This window comes from Nilaparvata lugens, chromosome 7 (assembly GCF_014356525.2).
Source record: "Nilaparvata lugens isolate BPH chromosome 7, ASM1435652v1, whole genome shotgun sequence".
NCBI classification, from domain to species: Eukaryota; Metazoa; Arthropoda; class Insecta; order Hemiptera; family Delphacidae; genus Nilaparvata; species Nilaparvata lugens.
This window is the reverse complement of record NC_052510.1, coordinates 10,151,397-10,168,695: the sequence shown is the minus strand read 5'-3', so window position 1 is coordinate 10,168,695 and position 17,299 is coordinate 10,151,397. Positions and strand designations below refer to the sequence as shown.

Here is a 17,299-nt window from a genome sequence, read left to right as displayed (position 1 = left end):
AAATTCAAACTTCAGGCGCTCATATCTCAAAAAGTAATGATCGGGAAAAAATGTTTTCCTAAGAAAACTTTTTGATTTTGAGAGCTTAATGATATACAAATCGAAAAACTTCGAAAAATATGACGAGTAGAAAGTTTATTTCTAGCCTTTTCACAGCCTTGAAACAAAGAATTCGGAGAATATCAATTTTTGAGAAAGTCATTCAATTTACCAAAAATGACCAAAGATAACTTTTAGTTTAGTTAAGAAAACTTAGCTGTTCAAATATTAATGAATGAATTATATAAAATATTATTCCAATACATAAAAAAAATGTTTTCTAATTTACAACTTTTTTGCAGCTTTGTACTGAATCCGCTAACGCCAGTGCAAGAAACAGTATGCCAGCTACAGAACGAGACTTCGGCTAGCAATCCTGCAGCCACACCTCAGAGATCCGTCAATCTCTACTATATGGTCAAACTACAAATCAGATCAGGTAAAACTGTCTAATTCATCCTAAACAATATTATAATATCCTATCATACTGTTTGGAGAATCCTTGCATAGAGCATAGTAATTCATGGAATATGGAGGTTCAATTTTTGCAATGATTAAAGCACACTGACAGACACAACTTTAACATAACAAAGCATAGAACTGAAACATAACGGAGATATTACACTTGTAATGAGTATATCTATACATTTCTTAAGCTGCGTTTACACCAAAGTTATTAACAAAATGTTAATAACTTAATCCTTATAAATTCTATTGGATTGAACATAACTTATCATACACATGATGATCATATGTGTTTGTCAAGTTTCGTTCAATCTAATAGAATCTATATGGATTAAGTTATTAACATTTTGTTAACAAAATGTTAAATGTTAATAACTTTGGTGTAAACGCGGCTTAACTCATCAACTGAAGTCGTACAAAAGAACTGAATCTCAACCCTTGAAAATTGTATTGGGGGAATTATAGATGCACAAAAAATTTGATATTTGGAGAAATTATTATATTATTAAGATAATTATTATTATTTGAAGGAGAATTATGAACAATTATTAGACTGGAACAATATGAAATATGAATGAAATAGAATGATCTTATCTACTCCATTTGCAATTTCAACTTATTAGTTAATATGTCAACATTTAGATGGAGCTGAGTAAACAAATTACACAACATTTAAATTCAATGAACTCAATACATCTATAGGTGCGTACAGATTTACGCGCCGCAAACATGAGTAATTCACTTTTAATCAGCTGATGCCTAGCTTTTTATATCTGTATCTTACCGTTTCTGTAAAAATACAGATACAGTCAGCTGATTAAAAGTGAATTGCTCATGTTCACGGCGCGTATATCTGTACGCACCTTATAACTCATACGCATTACACAAACATTTCATTGTAGGCCTATAATAAGATGGACAGATGGAGCATCAAAATGTATTCTACTGTTAGAAACACAAATACAAATTGAATTATTTTATATGCATTCAAGAGAAAATGGAAAAATCATCCTTCATTTTCCAAAATGATCCATCATTAAACACCGAAATGGAACAAATGAAATTGATTAGTTCAACAATCTTCTTCTCCTCCTTCTTCAGATCAATATATAGCTCAATACATTCCGTTAATTAATTAATCAGTTCGTTGATATAGATCATAGATTAAGTGCATATTTTTCAAGCTGATGAGTATTCAAAAAGCAAGTGTGAACATCTCATTGATAATCTCATTATTTCTTAATAATTGATCAGTTCGTCAATGTAGATCATAACTGATGTATATTTGTCAAGCTGAAACAGGTGTAAACATTTCATTGATAATCTCAATAATTGATCAGTTCGTCAATATCGGTCATAAATTAAGTGTATATTCGTCAAGCTGATGAGTATTTGAGAAACAAGTGTAAACATCTCAATGATAATCTCATTATTTCTGAATCATTGATCAGTCGTCAATATAGGTCATGAGTGAAGTGCATATTCGTCAAGCGCTGATGACTATTGCAGGAACAAGTGTGAATTTACTACGTTGAACTTTAATAATCCTCATTATCAAGGTAGCGCATGCAATATCATGAATGAGAAAGTTTGCGTTTGCATTGAGTATGGGGGCCGAGATGACACCATTCGACACGGCTGACACAATTTATTCATTGTTGGCACTTGGCTCAGTTCTCCACGCTCTGAGTGGCTTTCATAAACGGTCTGCAAGCCTCAATGCACCCACTTATGCACATGACACACAATAATGAGTATTTGGCACAATACTATAGTGAGGTCCACGTTATAATGACAGTGGAGAAAGATAGACGAACGACGTTGCCGAACCTCTGTCATGTCAATGCCTTCTATAAACGGTAGCTGATACAGGTTTATTGATGTAAGTAATACCAACTGCTCATTATCGTTTAAACAATGAATTATATTTTATTAAGCAAGAAATTATATTTTTAAATAATTTCAAAATGAATTTTCATAATTAAGATGAACTATTTTGTTAATCAATTATTAATTCTACATTGTTAAAAGACGATCTGGCCACAGAGCAAAGTGAGAAAGATTTCTATCCTCTTTGTTGACTGATAGACAAGGATAGCTATACCATTGCTAATCAAACACTGCCATTATAACGTGGACATCACTATAGGCCAACTAGACTGATGACAGGTGTTGATCGAATAGCAAGGCGAAACAAAAATGTGCAAGACTCTAATATACTCCAATAAATCACAATAACACTCATGACAATATATAATAAAATAATATAATATCAGAAAATAAAAATCTGAGTACACTTCTATTGATAACTTTTAGTCATGTTTCAACATATTTATGCCATTTTCAAGTGCGTGAATGAAATAAATCAATAAAGGGTACTTGGATTTTTTATTTCCTGATAAATAAGACTAAGGCACACAACAGTCAGTCAAGACAAGACAAGACAAGACATGATCAGACACAATCTTCACATAGTTGATTATGACGCAACACACACTGATTAGTCATTGCAATTAGACATGTCTTCATAAGCAAGTACCGTATGTGAAGTATTTTGTCTGGTCATGTCTTGTCTTTTCTTGACCAGTTGGTGTGTGCCTAGCCTAAGAGTAGCCCTCATCAAAAATTTAGTGATATAATAAGTTGAAGAAATTAATCGTTTGAAAGGTGTATGTATTTTCTAATGGAGAATTATATTATTTTGCAGACAATGTTTGCTTGAGACCATGGAGCTTCGAAAGAGTACCAAACAAGATGATCCGAGGTTTGGACAATGCACTGATGTATCTATCTACAAAGGAAGCCTGTCTAGCTGCATGTCTCAATGAGGTAAATCATCATTTTACAATAAAAAATATTCACTTGAAATGGAAATAATTTCTAAATGTAATAATATAAATGTATTAGTTAGCAGTTGTACAGTTGCAAAGTACTGTCTCCATCAACCTATAGGTTGAAACCGTGTCTGTGGGGAACAATTACAATATCTATCATATTTGGTTTAAGTGCAGTAGCATAAACTTATATTTATTTTTTGTAAAGCTTTTATTGTATTCTGTTTTTGGCAAGTAAATTCATTCATTCATTTCATCTGCTATGGATAGGCTGTAAGTACAGTGGAATCTCGTTGTAGTAGACCCCGTTATAGTGCATTCCTCGTTATAGGACATTCTTCTACAGTCCCTTGAAACGTACTACTTATAGCTTTCAACCTAATTTTTTTCAGCTCCAATCATTCGATTCGTAGGCAGTTTCCATCATTTTCTGTCCAGAACTATACTTTACAGTTGGATGTAGCTCTATGGATCCCTAGAACTTTGGTAACTTACTTCAGATATTGTAGTCTTCCAAGAGCCCTTTGTCCAATTTATATCCCTTCCAGTATTCTTAACGTGAAATCGTTGTGTCTAATTAGTTAATTAATCCTTGCCAAGCCAAGGATGCCGTCTCACCTTTAGAATACGCAAAAGAGATCTCTTTTCCTCAACCCCTTGAAATACTTTCTCATCAGACTGTGTATTCCAAATTAAGGTTTGAAACTGTTTTGGTCAAATATGCCTGTTGTTTTTACCTTGATTGTACTGTATTTGCATATGAATAAATAAATGAATAAATTGGTAATTCTTTCAGGTTATTTCAACATGAGCATCGTCTCCTACACCATACTTTAAATGCATTCAATGCTATTTCTTTTGTGTTACCAATACTCTTCAAGCTTGTCCAAGCTTCTGAGCCATAGAGTGCAATACTCCAAATACACTCGATAAAATACAACTCGATTTAGTACAGACCTCGTGATGATAGTGAATTTTTGAGCGGTCCATTGAGATGTACTAGAAATACACACTGTATTTATTCCTTTCCATATTAAAGCTCATTCAAATTGATTTGATTCATTTTTTGAGATTTTTAGCACACCGTTGAATAACTCAAATTTTCAGAATTCCACACTGTATCTATTTATTCTCAGAGTAAAGCTCCATTCAGTTTGATTTTATTGCATTTTTATGATTTTTCAGCACCGGTTCACATGTAGATCAGTGGAGTACAACTACGTGACACTACAGTGCCATCTCAGCGACTCGGACAGACGGACAACCGGCCAGTACGTGCAAATGGTGGATGCGCAGGGTGTTGACTACTTTGAAAACTTGTGCTTGAAAGGTGAGCTACAATCTTTGCCATCGTAAAGTCATTAACATACTAAGTCTTCACAAGAACAAATTGCTCCCGCACACAGACCTTCATAATAATATAGTCTATGTGGGTCCTACTTTTCATGTTATTTGTTGTCCCATTATGGTTTTCCACTTTTACTTCACATTATTATATTTTTCTTTTGTTATTTTGCATTATGTTCGTTTGTGGAATAAAAAATAAATGAATAAATAAATAAATAATATTTTATTTATTCAATACAGTATCAAACAATACAATTGAATATCGTCATTAAAATGAACTTATACCTAATAAAAAATACTAATTTTCATGTTATACATAATATCACAGGCTATAGTCAACAAATGAAATATTCATCACTTTTGTGAACGGTACCGTTCTGATATTGTATTATTATTTCATAATTAAAATTGAATTGAATTGATTCCATACAGAGAAGCCGAAATTTATTATTGTAAGAATATTACGAATTCAATTCAAAAAATAATTTATTCCGCACAACATAATATTATTACAAAACATTGTACCATCTAACAATACAAAAAAAATACTAATGAAAATTATATGTTTCGCTTCAGATGACAAAAAAATAAAGCGAAATAAATATGAGCACACCTAGGCATAAGCCCTATTGAATGAACGCCTACTGTATTTTATAATTTTCAAATTATTCTCAATCGAAATATAGTCCCAATTTAGCAATTCTCTATTATTTCTGTGTATTTGAGAAATTGATATTGTGGTAATTATTCATATTAAATAAAAAGACTAAGAAATTGTGAAAAAATCAATTAAAAAAGAGATTTTATTGAAAGTGAAAAGACCGGTTTCGGTTGTTACACCATTGTCAGTCTCTGATAAATTAAAACTGAGTTTTACAACCGAAATCGGTCTTTCTACTTTTAATAAAATCTGTGTTTTTTGATAATTTCTTAGTCTTTTTAATTAATAATTCTCTATTCATTTAAACATGAAAATTTAATAAAATTGATAATTTTTCCAATGGATTAATTAGTAGCCTTCTTTTTTCATTTCTTTCGAATAGCTCGTTTGAGAGAGCACGTCTAATCAATATTTTGGATTACTATTATGTTATTTTCATTTAAAAAGAGGCTGAGCACTAGTTTATCCATGAAAAACAATTGAATAGCCTAAAAAATACAACACGAATAATGATATTGATATTTTAAATTTTCTCAGGAAACCAAGCCTGCAAAGGTAACCGCGTGTATCAGATACCTCGCATTGGAGTAGCAGACGATAAGGTCGCCCAATATGCCAGCCTCCATTATTACGTAGACAAAGAACTACAGGTAAGTTCACTATTACCATAACTATCTATCACTACATATTTACTATTACCATAGAATTATTGACATAAACATGGAACAAGTTTAAATCTGTGCTCTTACTCATTACTTTACATTAAACTGGACTTGAAAGGCTCTTAGCTATTTAAATGCTAAACTTAAAATATTCTAATGCTAAACTATTTTTTTTTAGAAAATTTCAGCACACAATCATCAAGTTTTTTGAAACGTTAACCGGCAATGAACAGTTAATATTACATCAGATATACCGTTATTTATTTATTCATTCATAGCCAATAGATACAATAATTCAGGTGTAAACACAGGCATTCGCCCAATACTGCTTTTAAACTTAATTTAGTCCAGAGGTTATGTAGCGTACATGATTTGCCAGCTATCATCCTCTATAGAAGGCAGTGGCAAGGCAGAGAATCGGCAATGCTGTCTTCTATCTTTCTCCACTGATATTATAACGTGGACCTCACTATAGGCACCAACTATAGGTATCAGCTATCCTCTATAGAAGGCAGTGGCAAGGCAGAGAATCAGCATCGCTGTTCTCCTATCTTTCCCACTGCCATTACAGTATGACGTGAACCCAACTTTAGGCACCATTCATTATGTTGATATTCAAAGTTGTCTCTCATCTATATTATTTCAGGTTGTATAAAATAGAATTATAATACCCTTTGAAATTAATAAAATAATAGAATAAAAATACAAATATTATTATGATTAAATATTATATTATAAATTTCTAAGGGTACTATAATTCTATTTTATATATTCAAGAAAGTAGCCCTGAATTCATACATTTTAGAAAGATATTTCATGTTGTTTTTCATATAAATTATTTATACCATTTGCTTATTCGCATTATATGAAGTTGATTATTCATTCTGTACGATATTTTTGTATTTGTTAGGTGACAAGCGAAGGTGCCTGCAAGCTTGCCTGCGAAATCGAGAACGAATTCTTGTGCCGCTCGTTCCTGTACAAGGGCGCCCCTATCGGCAACCAATACAACTGCCAGCTGTTCCACCTGGACCACAAGACCCTCCCCGATGGACCCAGCACCTTCCTCAACGCCGAGCGACCCCTCATCGACGACGGACAACGTGTTGGATCCTACTACGAGAACTACTGCGAGAGTAAGTACACAAGATTTTCTCTTGTTTCTCTTCCAATCATTGTTTTGATTTTTGGAAATCCACTACATTTTCTGTTGCTTCTCTTCCAATCATTGTTTTGTTTTTGTAAATGTGAAACTTGAATTTAATCAATCTATGAATAAATAAAAGACAGTCATCCACTTTTGTCACATAATCAATTTACACAACCAAAAAATATTTCTTCACATATCAATCAATTCAAATCTCAAGAGAAATTGTTTTCTGTTTTTCAACTCCAATAAATTAGCTCAAAATGCACTAACTTATATATCAATGACAAAATAAAATAGCAGCTTATTGGTCTCTAACTAGGTGCTATAAAAATCATGAGAATAATTCACTAAATTATCATAATAATTTATGTTCTAATCACATTTTATCTGAAAATTAATCGCGTTATTTTTTGCAGAATCTTTGGGCACCACCCATGACCAGTTGCCTGTTGTATTCGATACAACTGATGACCCATCAATCAATAACTTGACCAGATCTGACATCAACTGCGACAAAACCGGAACTTGCTATGACGGTAAGTAGTAAAAATAGTTGGCCAATATAATATATTTAATCATATATTTATTATAATGGTTTTGGAACCACCCCATCGATTTACTTTGGAGCACCCTCAAGTAGCCTATTTTAGTCTGCATTTGAAACAATCCTCAAATATTACAAATATCCTATATATTATAGGAAGGTTCTATAATATTTATATGGTTTTGTAATATTTTAGGATTGTTTCAATTGCAGACTAAAATACGTGAGGGTGATCCAAAGTAAATCGTTGGGGTAGTTCCAAAAACAGGTCTGAAGTATTAAATATGACTGCCTGATGACCTTTATTGCAGGGTACCACCCCAAACATGACTGGTGCCGCCTTTTTTACAGGTCTGAGTGCTGAATTAGGAGGGGGTGCGTGATTGGCTTTTGGGGGGCACCTAGTAATCCCTTGGGATTAAACATATATATTTTATTTTTCTTTCAAATTCTACTCAATAGTAAAATTTGCTGAATTTTCTTTTTTCAGTGTCTGTGCACTGCAAGGATACTCGTATCGCTGTCCAAGTGAGAACAAACAAGCCATTCAACGGCCGCATCTACGCTTTGGGACGTTCGGAGACCTGCAACATTGACGTTTTGAACAGCGACCTGTTCAGACTCGACCTCACTATGTCCGGCCAGGATTGTAACACTCAATCAGTGGTAAGTATTTGGACTTTTTGACATCAAAAATAACTTTATTTTAAAGTGAAAAATGTAAATTTAAATTATTTTGCTCACTATAACCTTAGTGTCCGGTTTTCCCAATGTTTTCAATTAGGGAATTTTGGACTGTACCGTATATGGCGAGGTGGAACTACCCTTCGGTCTCCCACCATTGAAAGCCATACGCTAATAATAACGCTTATAATAATAGTGTTAATCTCAACTCACGTTTCCTTACATTGTACCATTTCATTTCGCTATTCCATACGGCAGCCTTAATTCAACAACAGCATTGCAGTATAGTGGATTCGAATGAAGTTTCTGATGGAAATCAATAGAATAGAATAGAATAGAATAGAATTATTCTAGATATATATAGGCCTATAGAATTATTATTTATTTAGAATTCTATTCCTTTTATTCAATTTACAAAAAAATGACCAAAAATAACTCAACTAATAGTTTTTTTTTGGTAAATTGAATATCTTTCTCAAAAATTAATATTTTTAGAAAATTTTTGTTTTATTCAATCTGAAATACTGTGAAGAATTCATTCTCAGAATTTCATGGATTTATCTTTTACTGAATTTGAAATGTTCTGTCCCAAAAATTTAAACTCTAGACGCTCATATCTCAAAAAGTAATGATCGAAAAAAAGTTTTCCTGAGAAAACTATTTTATTTTGATAGCTTGATAGTATACAAATCGATAGACTTTGAAAAATATCACCAGTAAAGAGTTTATTTTTAGCCTTTGCACAGCCTTAATTTATAAAGCTATTTGAATGCTCATTATGTATTGCATACCAACCAGCAGTTGGCTTTTGAAAAATTAAATTTTATATTATTTGTTTCTCATCAAAACCACATTAATTTCTCATTCTCAGACTGGAGTATACACCAACACCGTTGTACTGCAACATCACAGTGTTGTTATGACGAAGGCTGACAAAATCTACAAGGTGAAGTGCACATACGACATGTCCTCCAAGAACATCACATTCGGAATGATGCCTATCAGGTATGACTCACTTACTTCACTCACTTAGATAACTGTACTTCATGTAACACTCTAGCACTCGATTGCACAAGAGTCTGTTAGCTTTTAATCCCGATAATGCGAAAAGAACCAATCAGAGAGTATGACTTATTTAACTCACTATCTTTACTTCAACTGCACTTTACTAACTTTAGATAACTCCACTTCATGTAACACTCTAGCACAAAAGAAGTCTGTTAACTTCTAATCCCGATAATGCTATGAAAATCAATCAGAGAAGCATTCTCTTCAAGAGAAACCCTTCTCTGATTGGTTCTCTTGGAATTTAATCATGATTAAAATTCAACAGGCTTTTGTGCGACCGGGCCTGAATTTCTTAATTAAACAGAACAGCAAATCCAGTATCAATGACTCAATATCTACTAGTCTATCTGCTACTCGATATTATTATTAGTTTACAAAAAATGACTGCCTATACAATACAATAAAATACAAAGTGCTAGACATCAATTTATAAAATTACTAAAGTGGACTCAATATTATAAAATGACAGCCTATAAAATACAGGCTGCTAGATATTAATTTATAAAATTATTAAAGTTGACTTAATATCTTAAAATGACAGCCTATAAAATATAGACTGCTAGAAATTAATTTTTTTATAAAATTATCAGTGGACTTAATATCTCAAAATGACAACATATAAATTCAGACTGCTAGACATCAATTTATAAAATTATTAAAGTGGACTGAATATCTTATCGATTATCTTTTCGATGATCACTTATAAATCACTCAGTGGAACTCAATCACTATTGTTGACTATTCTCCTCATATATGTGCCTTCAATTTATAAATAAATATATATTTTGTAATTTTAGAGAATAATATTCTATTTAATTGTGTGTACTTTTAAAATGTATAATATATGACTTGCCTATTGCTCTTATTGATTGATTGATTATTCTTTATTGATTGATACAATAAGTACATCATAAAATTGATAGGTAGAGGAAAAATAAGGTAACCTTGTGCTATTCCTCTCTCAAATTTAGATAAGGTCACACATAGTCCGAAATAGGTTAAGTCTTATAGTTATCCACTTCACAAAATTTATTGTAGCCTGATGGTAAATAAAAATGAATCTTGCATATTTACTACAGTTTGGTAATCGTTCAAGCATTAAATTGCCGTAGGCTATGGTAACATGAATGCACAGTTATTGATGATGTGTTACCTTGTTTGCAGGGATCCTGAGATGATCAGCATCACATCAGCTCCTGAAGCGCCACCCCCACGCATCAGAATCCTCGACACCCGCAACAGGGAGGTCGAAACTGTGCGCATTGGAGACAAGCTCACCTTCCGCATTGAAATTCCTGAAGATAGTAAGTATAAAATGGTTCCATAAAATATTATCACTCAAATATATTAATGGTTTATTCAAATATTATTTTGAATATGATTTGAATCGGTGCTCGCGACAATATTCTAAGTCATAAAAGTCTCTAGAAGGAGCACAGCATCACTTCCACAACAACGAAGAAAGTTGAGAAATGATACAAATTTGAAATGTCTGTCATAATATTCAAGAAAATTATTTTGTAGACCAGAATAATTTCCCTTGAATACATGTTCTTGTTCAATTCAATTTCCAATCTGAAGTTTATTTGTGAGACAGCTTCAATGAATCTTCAAAAATATGTCTTATTCGATTTTTATTAGTCTGATAACAATCCGACTTATTTGACCAGTCTAATACTTCTATACAGTGAATTAACTCTTTTGTATCAAAAACTGGTGGACATCTCCCCAAGAATTTTCTCACCGGTGTTGAAATTTTTTGATTTCTTTGACTTCAATGAATATCTTTCATGTATCTGTTCCATTTCAATAAAATAGGCCACATCATCATTTTATTTTATAAATTGATTCAAGGAAACTAAAAATCTGTTATTTTGTATTGCAGCACCATATGGAATCTTTGCAAGAAGTTGTGTTGCCATGGCCAAGGACTCAAAGAGCACATTCCAGATAATTGATGATGAAGGGTAAGTATAGTTATTGATGCAGATACTCACCCGCACTATTCTTGGCTATATTTCGGTACTTTTTTATGGAAAAGACTAATTCTTGTTCATATGATGTTTCTTTGGTGAAAATGTCAACAAACCACTAATAAAATTGAAAAGGATAGAAAGCCTCTCAAAATGTTCCAAGTCTGAGAATCATGAATTATTGATGAAATATTGAACTTTGCTTCAGATTGAGTTTGATAAAAAAAGATAGTGTTATTGGAGTTCTGTTTTAACATGATCATTATACTTGATAGTGATAGTGACGTTAATTTGTAGGATCTGTCAAATAATAAACTAATATTAAATTCAACTAGTTGTCTTTTTTCGTTAGTGCTACTCTTGAATAGAAATAAAGAATAAAAAGCCAAGTACCCTTTTTTAAATTGTTCACTTACGACATGTTTCGACCATGATGCCATTATCAAGTAATTGAAAAATTAATAAAATGACATTGAATAAATACTATTGCAATCTTCTTATTTCTGATCATATGTTTGTAAATTATATTATTAATTCTATAATTTGTACATTCTATATTGTTGTATTTCTTAATTCAACTAATATAGAGTAAAATAGAGAAGTAGACTGAGACTGCCACACGGTATTTAGATTTAAATTCTTCTTCTATATACCGTGGACTGCCACACCCATAATAGAAGAAAACTCCTATTCTATATCACAGAATCATAAGACCTCAATTTCTATTAAACATACCCTATAACTACCGTATATTTTCGATTTGAACTCATATTCTCGATTAAATTCCAAATTACATATGCAATGTGGATTATGACAAAATGTTTCTCACATCTGTTCAATGCACAGATATAATCAAAGACCTTAAAGAGATATAGACCCACAATGCCTATGCCTTCCCAATGATAGCTCTTACTTGAAATTGAAGGCCGCCATTGGGGTATTTTAGCACGAGATATTATATATTGTTTATTTGTAATACTATAGATCACAAAGGCATTGGTGGCATTGTTATGTAATAATCTTATGGGTTGCCCCCTCAATGGCGGATTTCAATTCCAAGTACAACACTACTAGCGCTGCATGTGAGTCTATGCATCTTTAAGGTCTTTGGATATAATACTGCCACCACTGTTTCTTTTCTAATAGCCTGTTCACATGGCAGCGATTCACGTTCGGTTGTCGCGTGGTTGACAAACCGAGAAGTTGCCAGGTATGTGGAAACACATGGTGCCGTAAGCATTGGAATGAATTTGTTCTACATGAATAAATGAATGAATTTTATGAATGAATAATAATACCATTTTGATGTTTGCAGTTGTCCAGTTGACCCGAGCATTTTCCCAGCATTCACCCCCGATGGCAACGCCCTGCAGTCGGTTTACGAGGCGTTCCGCTTCACTGAGTCCTACGGCGTCATCTTCCAGTGCAACGTCAAGTACTGTCTTGGACCATGCGATCCGGTAAGCTCACCACAACAAACCTGCAATTCATATCACAAGTATTTTCCAACTGTTAAACCAGTGTAATACTTAATTGAATAATATTATGACTATAGAAATTATATTGTGCTATCTTATTAGGAACGAGATTCTTATAAATTTCAAATTATAAGCATTTATTTATCAGGTATTGTTTGATTGTTTCCATTCAGTACAGTTGAAACAGAATAGTAGAAAGAATTGTAATAGAATACAGTTTCAATTCAAGTTTGAATAAGAGGGTATTTATAAAATGCAAATAGACCCACTGTAGAAAAATATAAACGCAGAGAGTCTTTCACACTACATTTGAGAAAACGCTCATTAGTGCGATTGTGGTACAGAAGCTAGGAGAAGCGTGTGCTCAAACCAGTGGTACCACAATCGCAAGGAAAATAATCGCTACCACAGCACGCAACGCCATGTGGAAGTATCAGAGCCACTGCCATGCCTGTCAATGCATTTCATATGCGCTGCGTTTGTGTTACCACAGAAGGAAAATAGTAGCTCCCACATCCCACATGCGATAGTAGTTCGTCAGCAACCGGCCTAACAGTAACATTACAAATCCATATATTCATCTAAGTAAACCTTTTATGAGAAACATGGTTGATTTTTTAATATCACACTCTTCGTAATAAATATCTTTGTAATAAAATATTAGGTTTTAAGAGAGTGAATCAATCTAGTTATGACATTTAGGTACCGGTACATATTCTATTCATACAAAGTTGATCATCATTATCAGAGAAAGATTCCAATAAGTTTCACACTGTGTCATTTTAGAATGTTTCACTCTCATTATTCTCGGATCTGAATAGCAATAGTACAGATATAACCTTGGTCTACTCGTAGAATTACCTATATGTGTTCCAGAAAAAGAAAATCAAATCAACATTTTCTATTCGCAAATCGAACAATTGAGGGAAATACAATAAAATAAGTTATATGGAAAATTTTAATTAATAAATAAACATTTCATTCGTTCCGGACCAGCCATACAAATACAGAAATACAGTTAAATAGAGATAAATGCACAATTATTCTATAATTTCAATTATATGGAAAATTTAATAAAATAGAATACTAGAGAAGTTTGGTCTAATACGGTATCTCTGGTAATATTATTCGAAAATATTTTTCATAGAATTTCATCTTCATCTTATAACTAGTGAAAATTCTATTTACCTTTTTAAAAGATGTTATTGAGTAACTTTGGTGAAATACCATCTTCATCTTATAAGTGTGGTATAAAGTTTTACCTTAGAACAAATCTTTACTGAGTCATTTTTCAATTACTTACAGACTGTCTGCGAGTGGGGAAGAGAATCAGTGGAGTCCTGGGGCCGTCGCAAGCGATCGACCGCCCTGGAGTCGAATGACACCTCCGATGAAGACATGAACCTCAGCAAGGAGATCCTTGTGCTCGACTTCGGCGATGAGAAGCAGTCTCAGTTCCTCAAGTCCAACGAGGCGCTCTTCTCAGATTATGGTGAGTAAAAAATTTATCTGCAAAAAAAATCAGTTTTTCAACTTGGATTTGAATATATACTATGCTATTTCATATAAGTTTAAGAGAGAAAAAACTGAGGGTTCGCTTTTTTCTCTCCTAATCTTTTCAATAAGTTAATCAACAAAAATAAGTAATAGAGAACAGAGATGAAAATATGAAATACCAAGTCCATTTCATTGATCTTTTGATGAGGAGAGATAATTATGAGGGCAAATACACAAGCTTTTTAAATTTAAAAATATACATCATGAGATGATATATCCATCTCATGAAATTGTCTTCAATGTTAGAGGCGACAAATATACCACCTCCAATGGTGTCTATTACATTGAATGCGTATAAATGCAAATGCATTATAGTAGACTTATGCATAAGTCGAAAAAACTAGATTTGGAAATTGTCATTGAAACACGTTGTGACTTGCATGTATCTGCTCACACTGAACGCAACCAGCAAGTGCAAGCGTTCAGTACGAGTATTTTCAATTTGAGATGGATCCCCAATCACACCCACCTTGGAATCACAATCTTTTAAGAGATACTAAGCCTTTCTCATAATTTTTCTCTCCTTTCTGCTTTTAATAGTATTGATATCGTTTGAGTATTAATAGTTTGAGATATCGTTGTGCGGTTTTCACCATTCATTTTTTCTTGAAATTTAGTATCAAAATCATTTATCGCATGACCACCTTCCCATTTAAAAAAAATAAAGTTGCATTCAATATGGCGGATCCAAGATGGTAGACCAGATTTTTGAAGTCATAGTAAAGTAGTATTTTCAATTTCAGTAGGATCCCCATTCACACCTACCATCAAATTACCTTTGTGTATGAGATATTAAGCCGTTCTTGGACTTTTCACCCACTCTGTATATACGCATTCAATGTGATCACACCCTGTCTCTCAAAATAAATATTTTGCCGAATTATGCCTATTCTATTTAATGAGTATCATGAAAAGCAAAAATTGAATTATTAAAATATGAACCTTTTGTTCCAGGACTTCTATTATATTAAACTGGAAACTAATATATTCTGTCTTGATTCCTCTTAAGCTACGTTTACACCAAAGTTATTAACAAAACGTTTATTTTTCCGTCCTTATAGATTCTATTAGATTGAACGGAGCTTGATAAACACATATGTTTATCATATGTATGATAAGTTATGTTCAATCTAATACAATCTATAAGGACGGAAAAATAAACATTTCGTTAATAACTTTAATGTAAACGCAGCAGCTTAACTCCCACAATTAATTTCGATTGTAGTTTTTACATACAACTCATCTATTCACAATTTTCACATTAATCTGAAAATTCAGATATTCTGTCTTCATGCATCTTATACTCACTCACTCAGCTCTAACTATCGATTTTACACACAACTTATTTATTCAAGATTTTCACATTAAGCTGCGTTTACACCAAAGTTAATAACAACATTTTAATAACTTAATCCTTATAGATTTTCTATTAGATTGAACATAACTTATCATACACGTGATGAATATATGTGTTTGTCAATTCCCGTTCAATCTAATAGAATCTACAAGGTGCGGCAGAAAGGATGAACGGTTTTCAAAAAAGTAATATGTCGTTACCTATGCATAAAAAAACATTTATTTACAGAACAATATTCACATTATTTTACAATTTTAGAAAATTAATGTTTGAAAACAATATCTGACAGGTGACGGCCGTTTTCAGCAATGCACTTTACAAGCCGCTCTCGGAAGTTGGATTGTACTCTTTCTAACATTGGCCTGCCAATTTGTTCGACTTCCTCACGAATTGCTCCCTTTAGTTCTTGAAGTGTACGTGGTTTATGCTGGTAAACACGTGACTTCAGGAAGCCCCACAAGAAGTAGTCGCACATGGACAGGTCTGGAGAATGAGGAGGCCAATCAATGTCACCAAACCGAGAAATGATGCAACCACGAAAAACAGCCCGAATTGCTTCCATTGAATTTCTTGCTGTGTGAGCTGTAGGAATACGTTTCCTTCTTAATTCAGGAAGGAAGAATTCAGTGAACATCTGTCTATAACGTTCTGAGGTTTCAGTTACAGTGGTCCCATTGTCGTCTTCAAAAAAGTATGGACCAATAACAAATATACTGCTCACAGCACACCAAACTGTCACCTTGGGACTGTGTAATGGTCTCTCATGCATTAATTTTGGATTTTCATCTGACCAATAACGATAGTTCTGCTGATTAACGGTACCATTCAAATGAAAATGTGCTTCATCTGTCGTAAACAAAATGATGTTTTCATTTTGGTCAAATAAGGCCTCCATTTCTCGAGCAAAATTCAGCCGCTTTACATAATCGCCAGGATTCAATTGTTGAACCATGGCTATTTTGTAGGGATGAAATCCTAGATCTTTATGTAAAATACGCCTTACTGACCGATCACTGATGTTCAGTTCAGAAGAATGTCTCCTAGCAGATCGATTAGGACTAAGGAGTATGGCTTGCCGAACTCTTTCCACATTTTGTGGAGTGCGTACAGTGCGATGAGCCCCTGGTGGTCGTTTATTCATTACTGTTCCTACTGAACGAAATGATTTTACCCAACATAAAATGGTGTTACGAGTGGGTACATTTTCATTTCTCGCAAGATTGAAATGACGACGAAACTCGCGCTGAACTGTAATGATACTCTCATTATTACGCACAAAACTGTCGTGAGTAAACACACAATGTTACACATTCCACGAATCCATGATGCCGATTAAACAATGACTAGAAAAAATGGTATGATCTACCGAACACATGTTCACTTCAGCTGGCCCAATCCGACTACCCAAATCAGAATACTATCTGTTCTAAAAACATCCACCCTTCCTGCCGCACCCAGTATAAGGATTAAGTTATCAACA

At 33.2% G+C, this 17,299-nt stretch overlaps 1 protein-coding gene across 2 annotated transcripts in view; it reads left to right on the top strand.

The window, feature by feature from the left end:
- LOC111055743 overlaps positions 1-17,299 on the top strand; it is a 222,436-nt gene that overhangs the window by 201,340 nt on the left and 3,797 nt on the right. For both annotated transcript variants that reach the window (XM_039433651.1, XM_022343017.2), the window contains exons 4-15: positions 342-478; positions 3,212-3,333; positions 4,524-4,668; positions 5,884-5,996; positions 6,919-7,144; positions 7,575-7,694; positions 8,193-8,368; positions 9,258-9,391; positions 10,619-10,758; positions 11,340-11,421; positions 12,743-12,887; positions 14,211-14,397. In XM_039433651.1, coding sequence (XP_039289585.1) covers positions 342-478; positions 3,212-3,333; positions 4,524-4,668; positions 5,884-5,996; positions 6,919-7,144; positions 7,575-7,694; positions 8,193-8,368; positions 9,258-9,391; positions 10,619-10,758; positions 11,340-11,421; positions 12,743-12,887; positions 14,211-14,397 — 1,727 coding nt within the window. The remainder of the gene's footprint in view (positions 1-341; positions 479-3,211; positions 3,334-4,523; positions 4,669-5,883; positions 5,997-6,918; positions 7,145-7,574; positions 7,695-8,192; positions 8,369-9,257; positions 9,392-10,618; positions 10,759-11,339; positions 11,422-12,742; positions 12,888-14,210; positions 14,398-17,299) is intronic.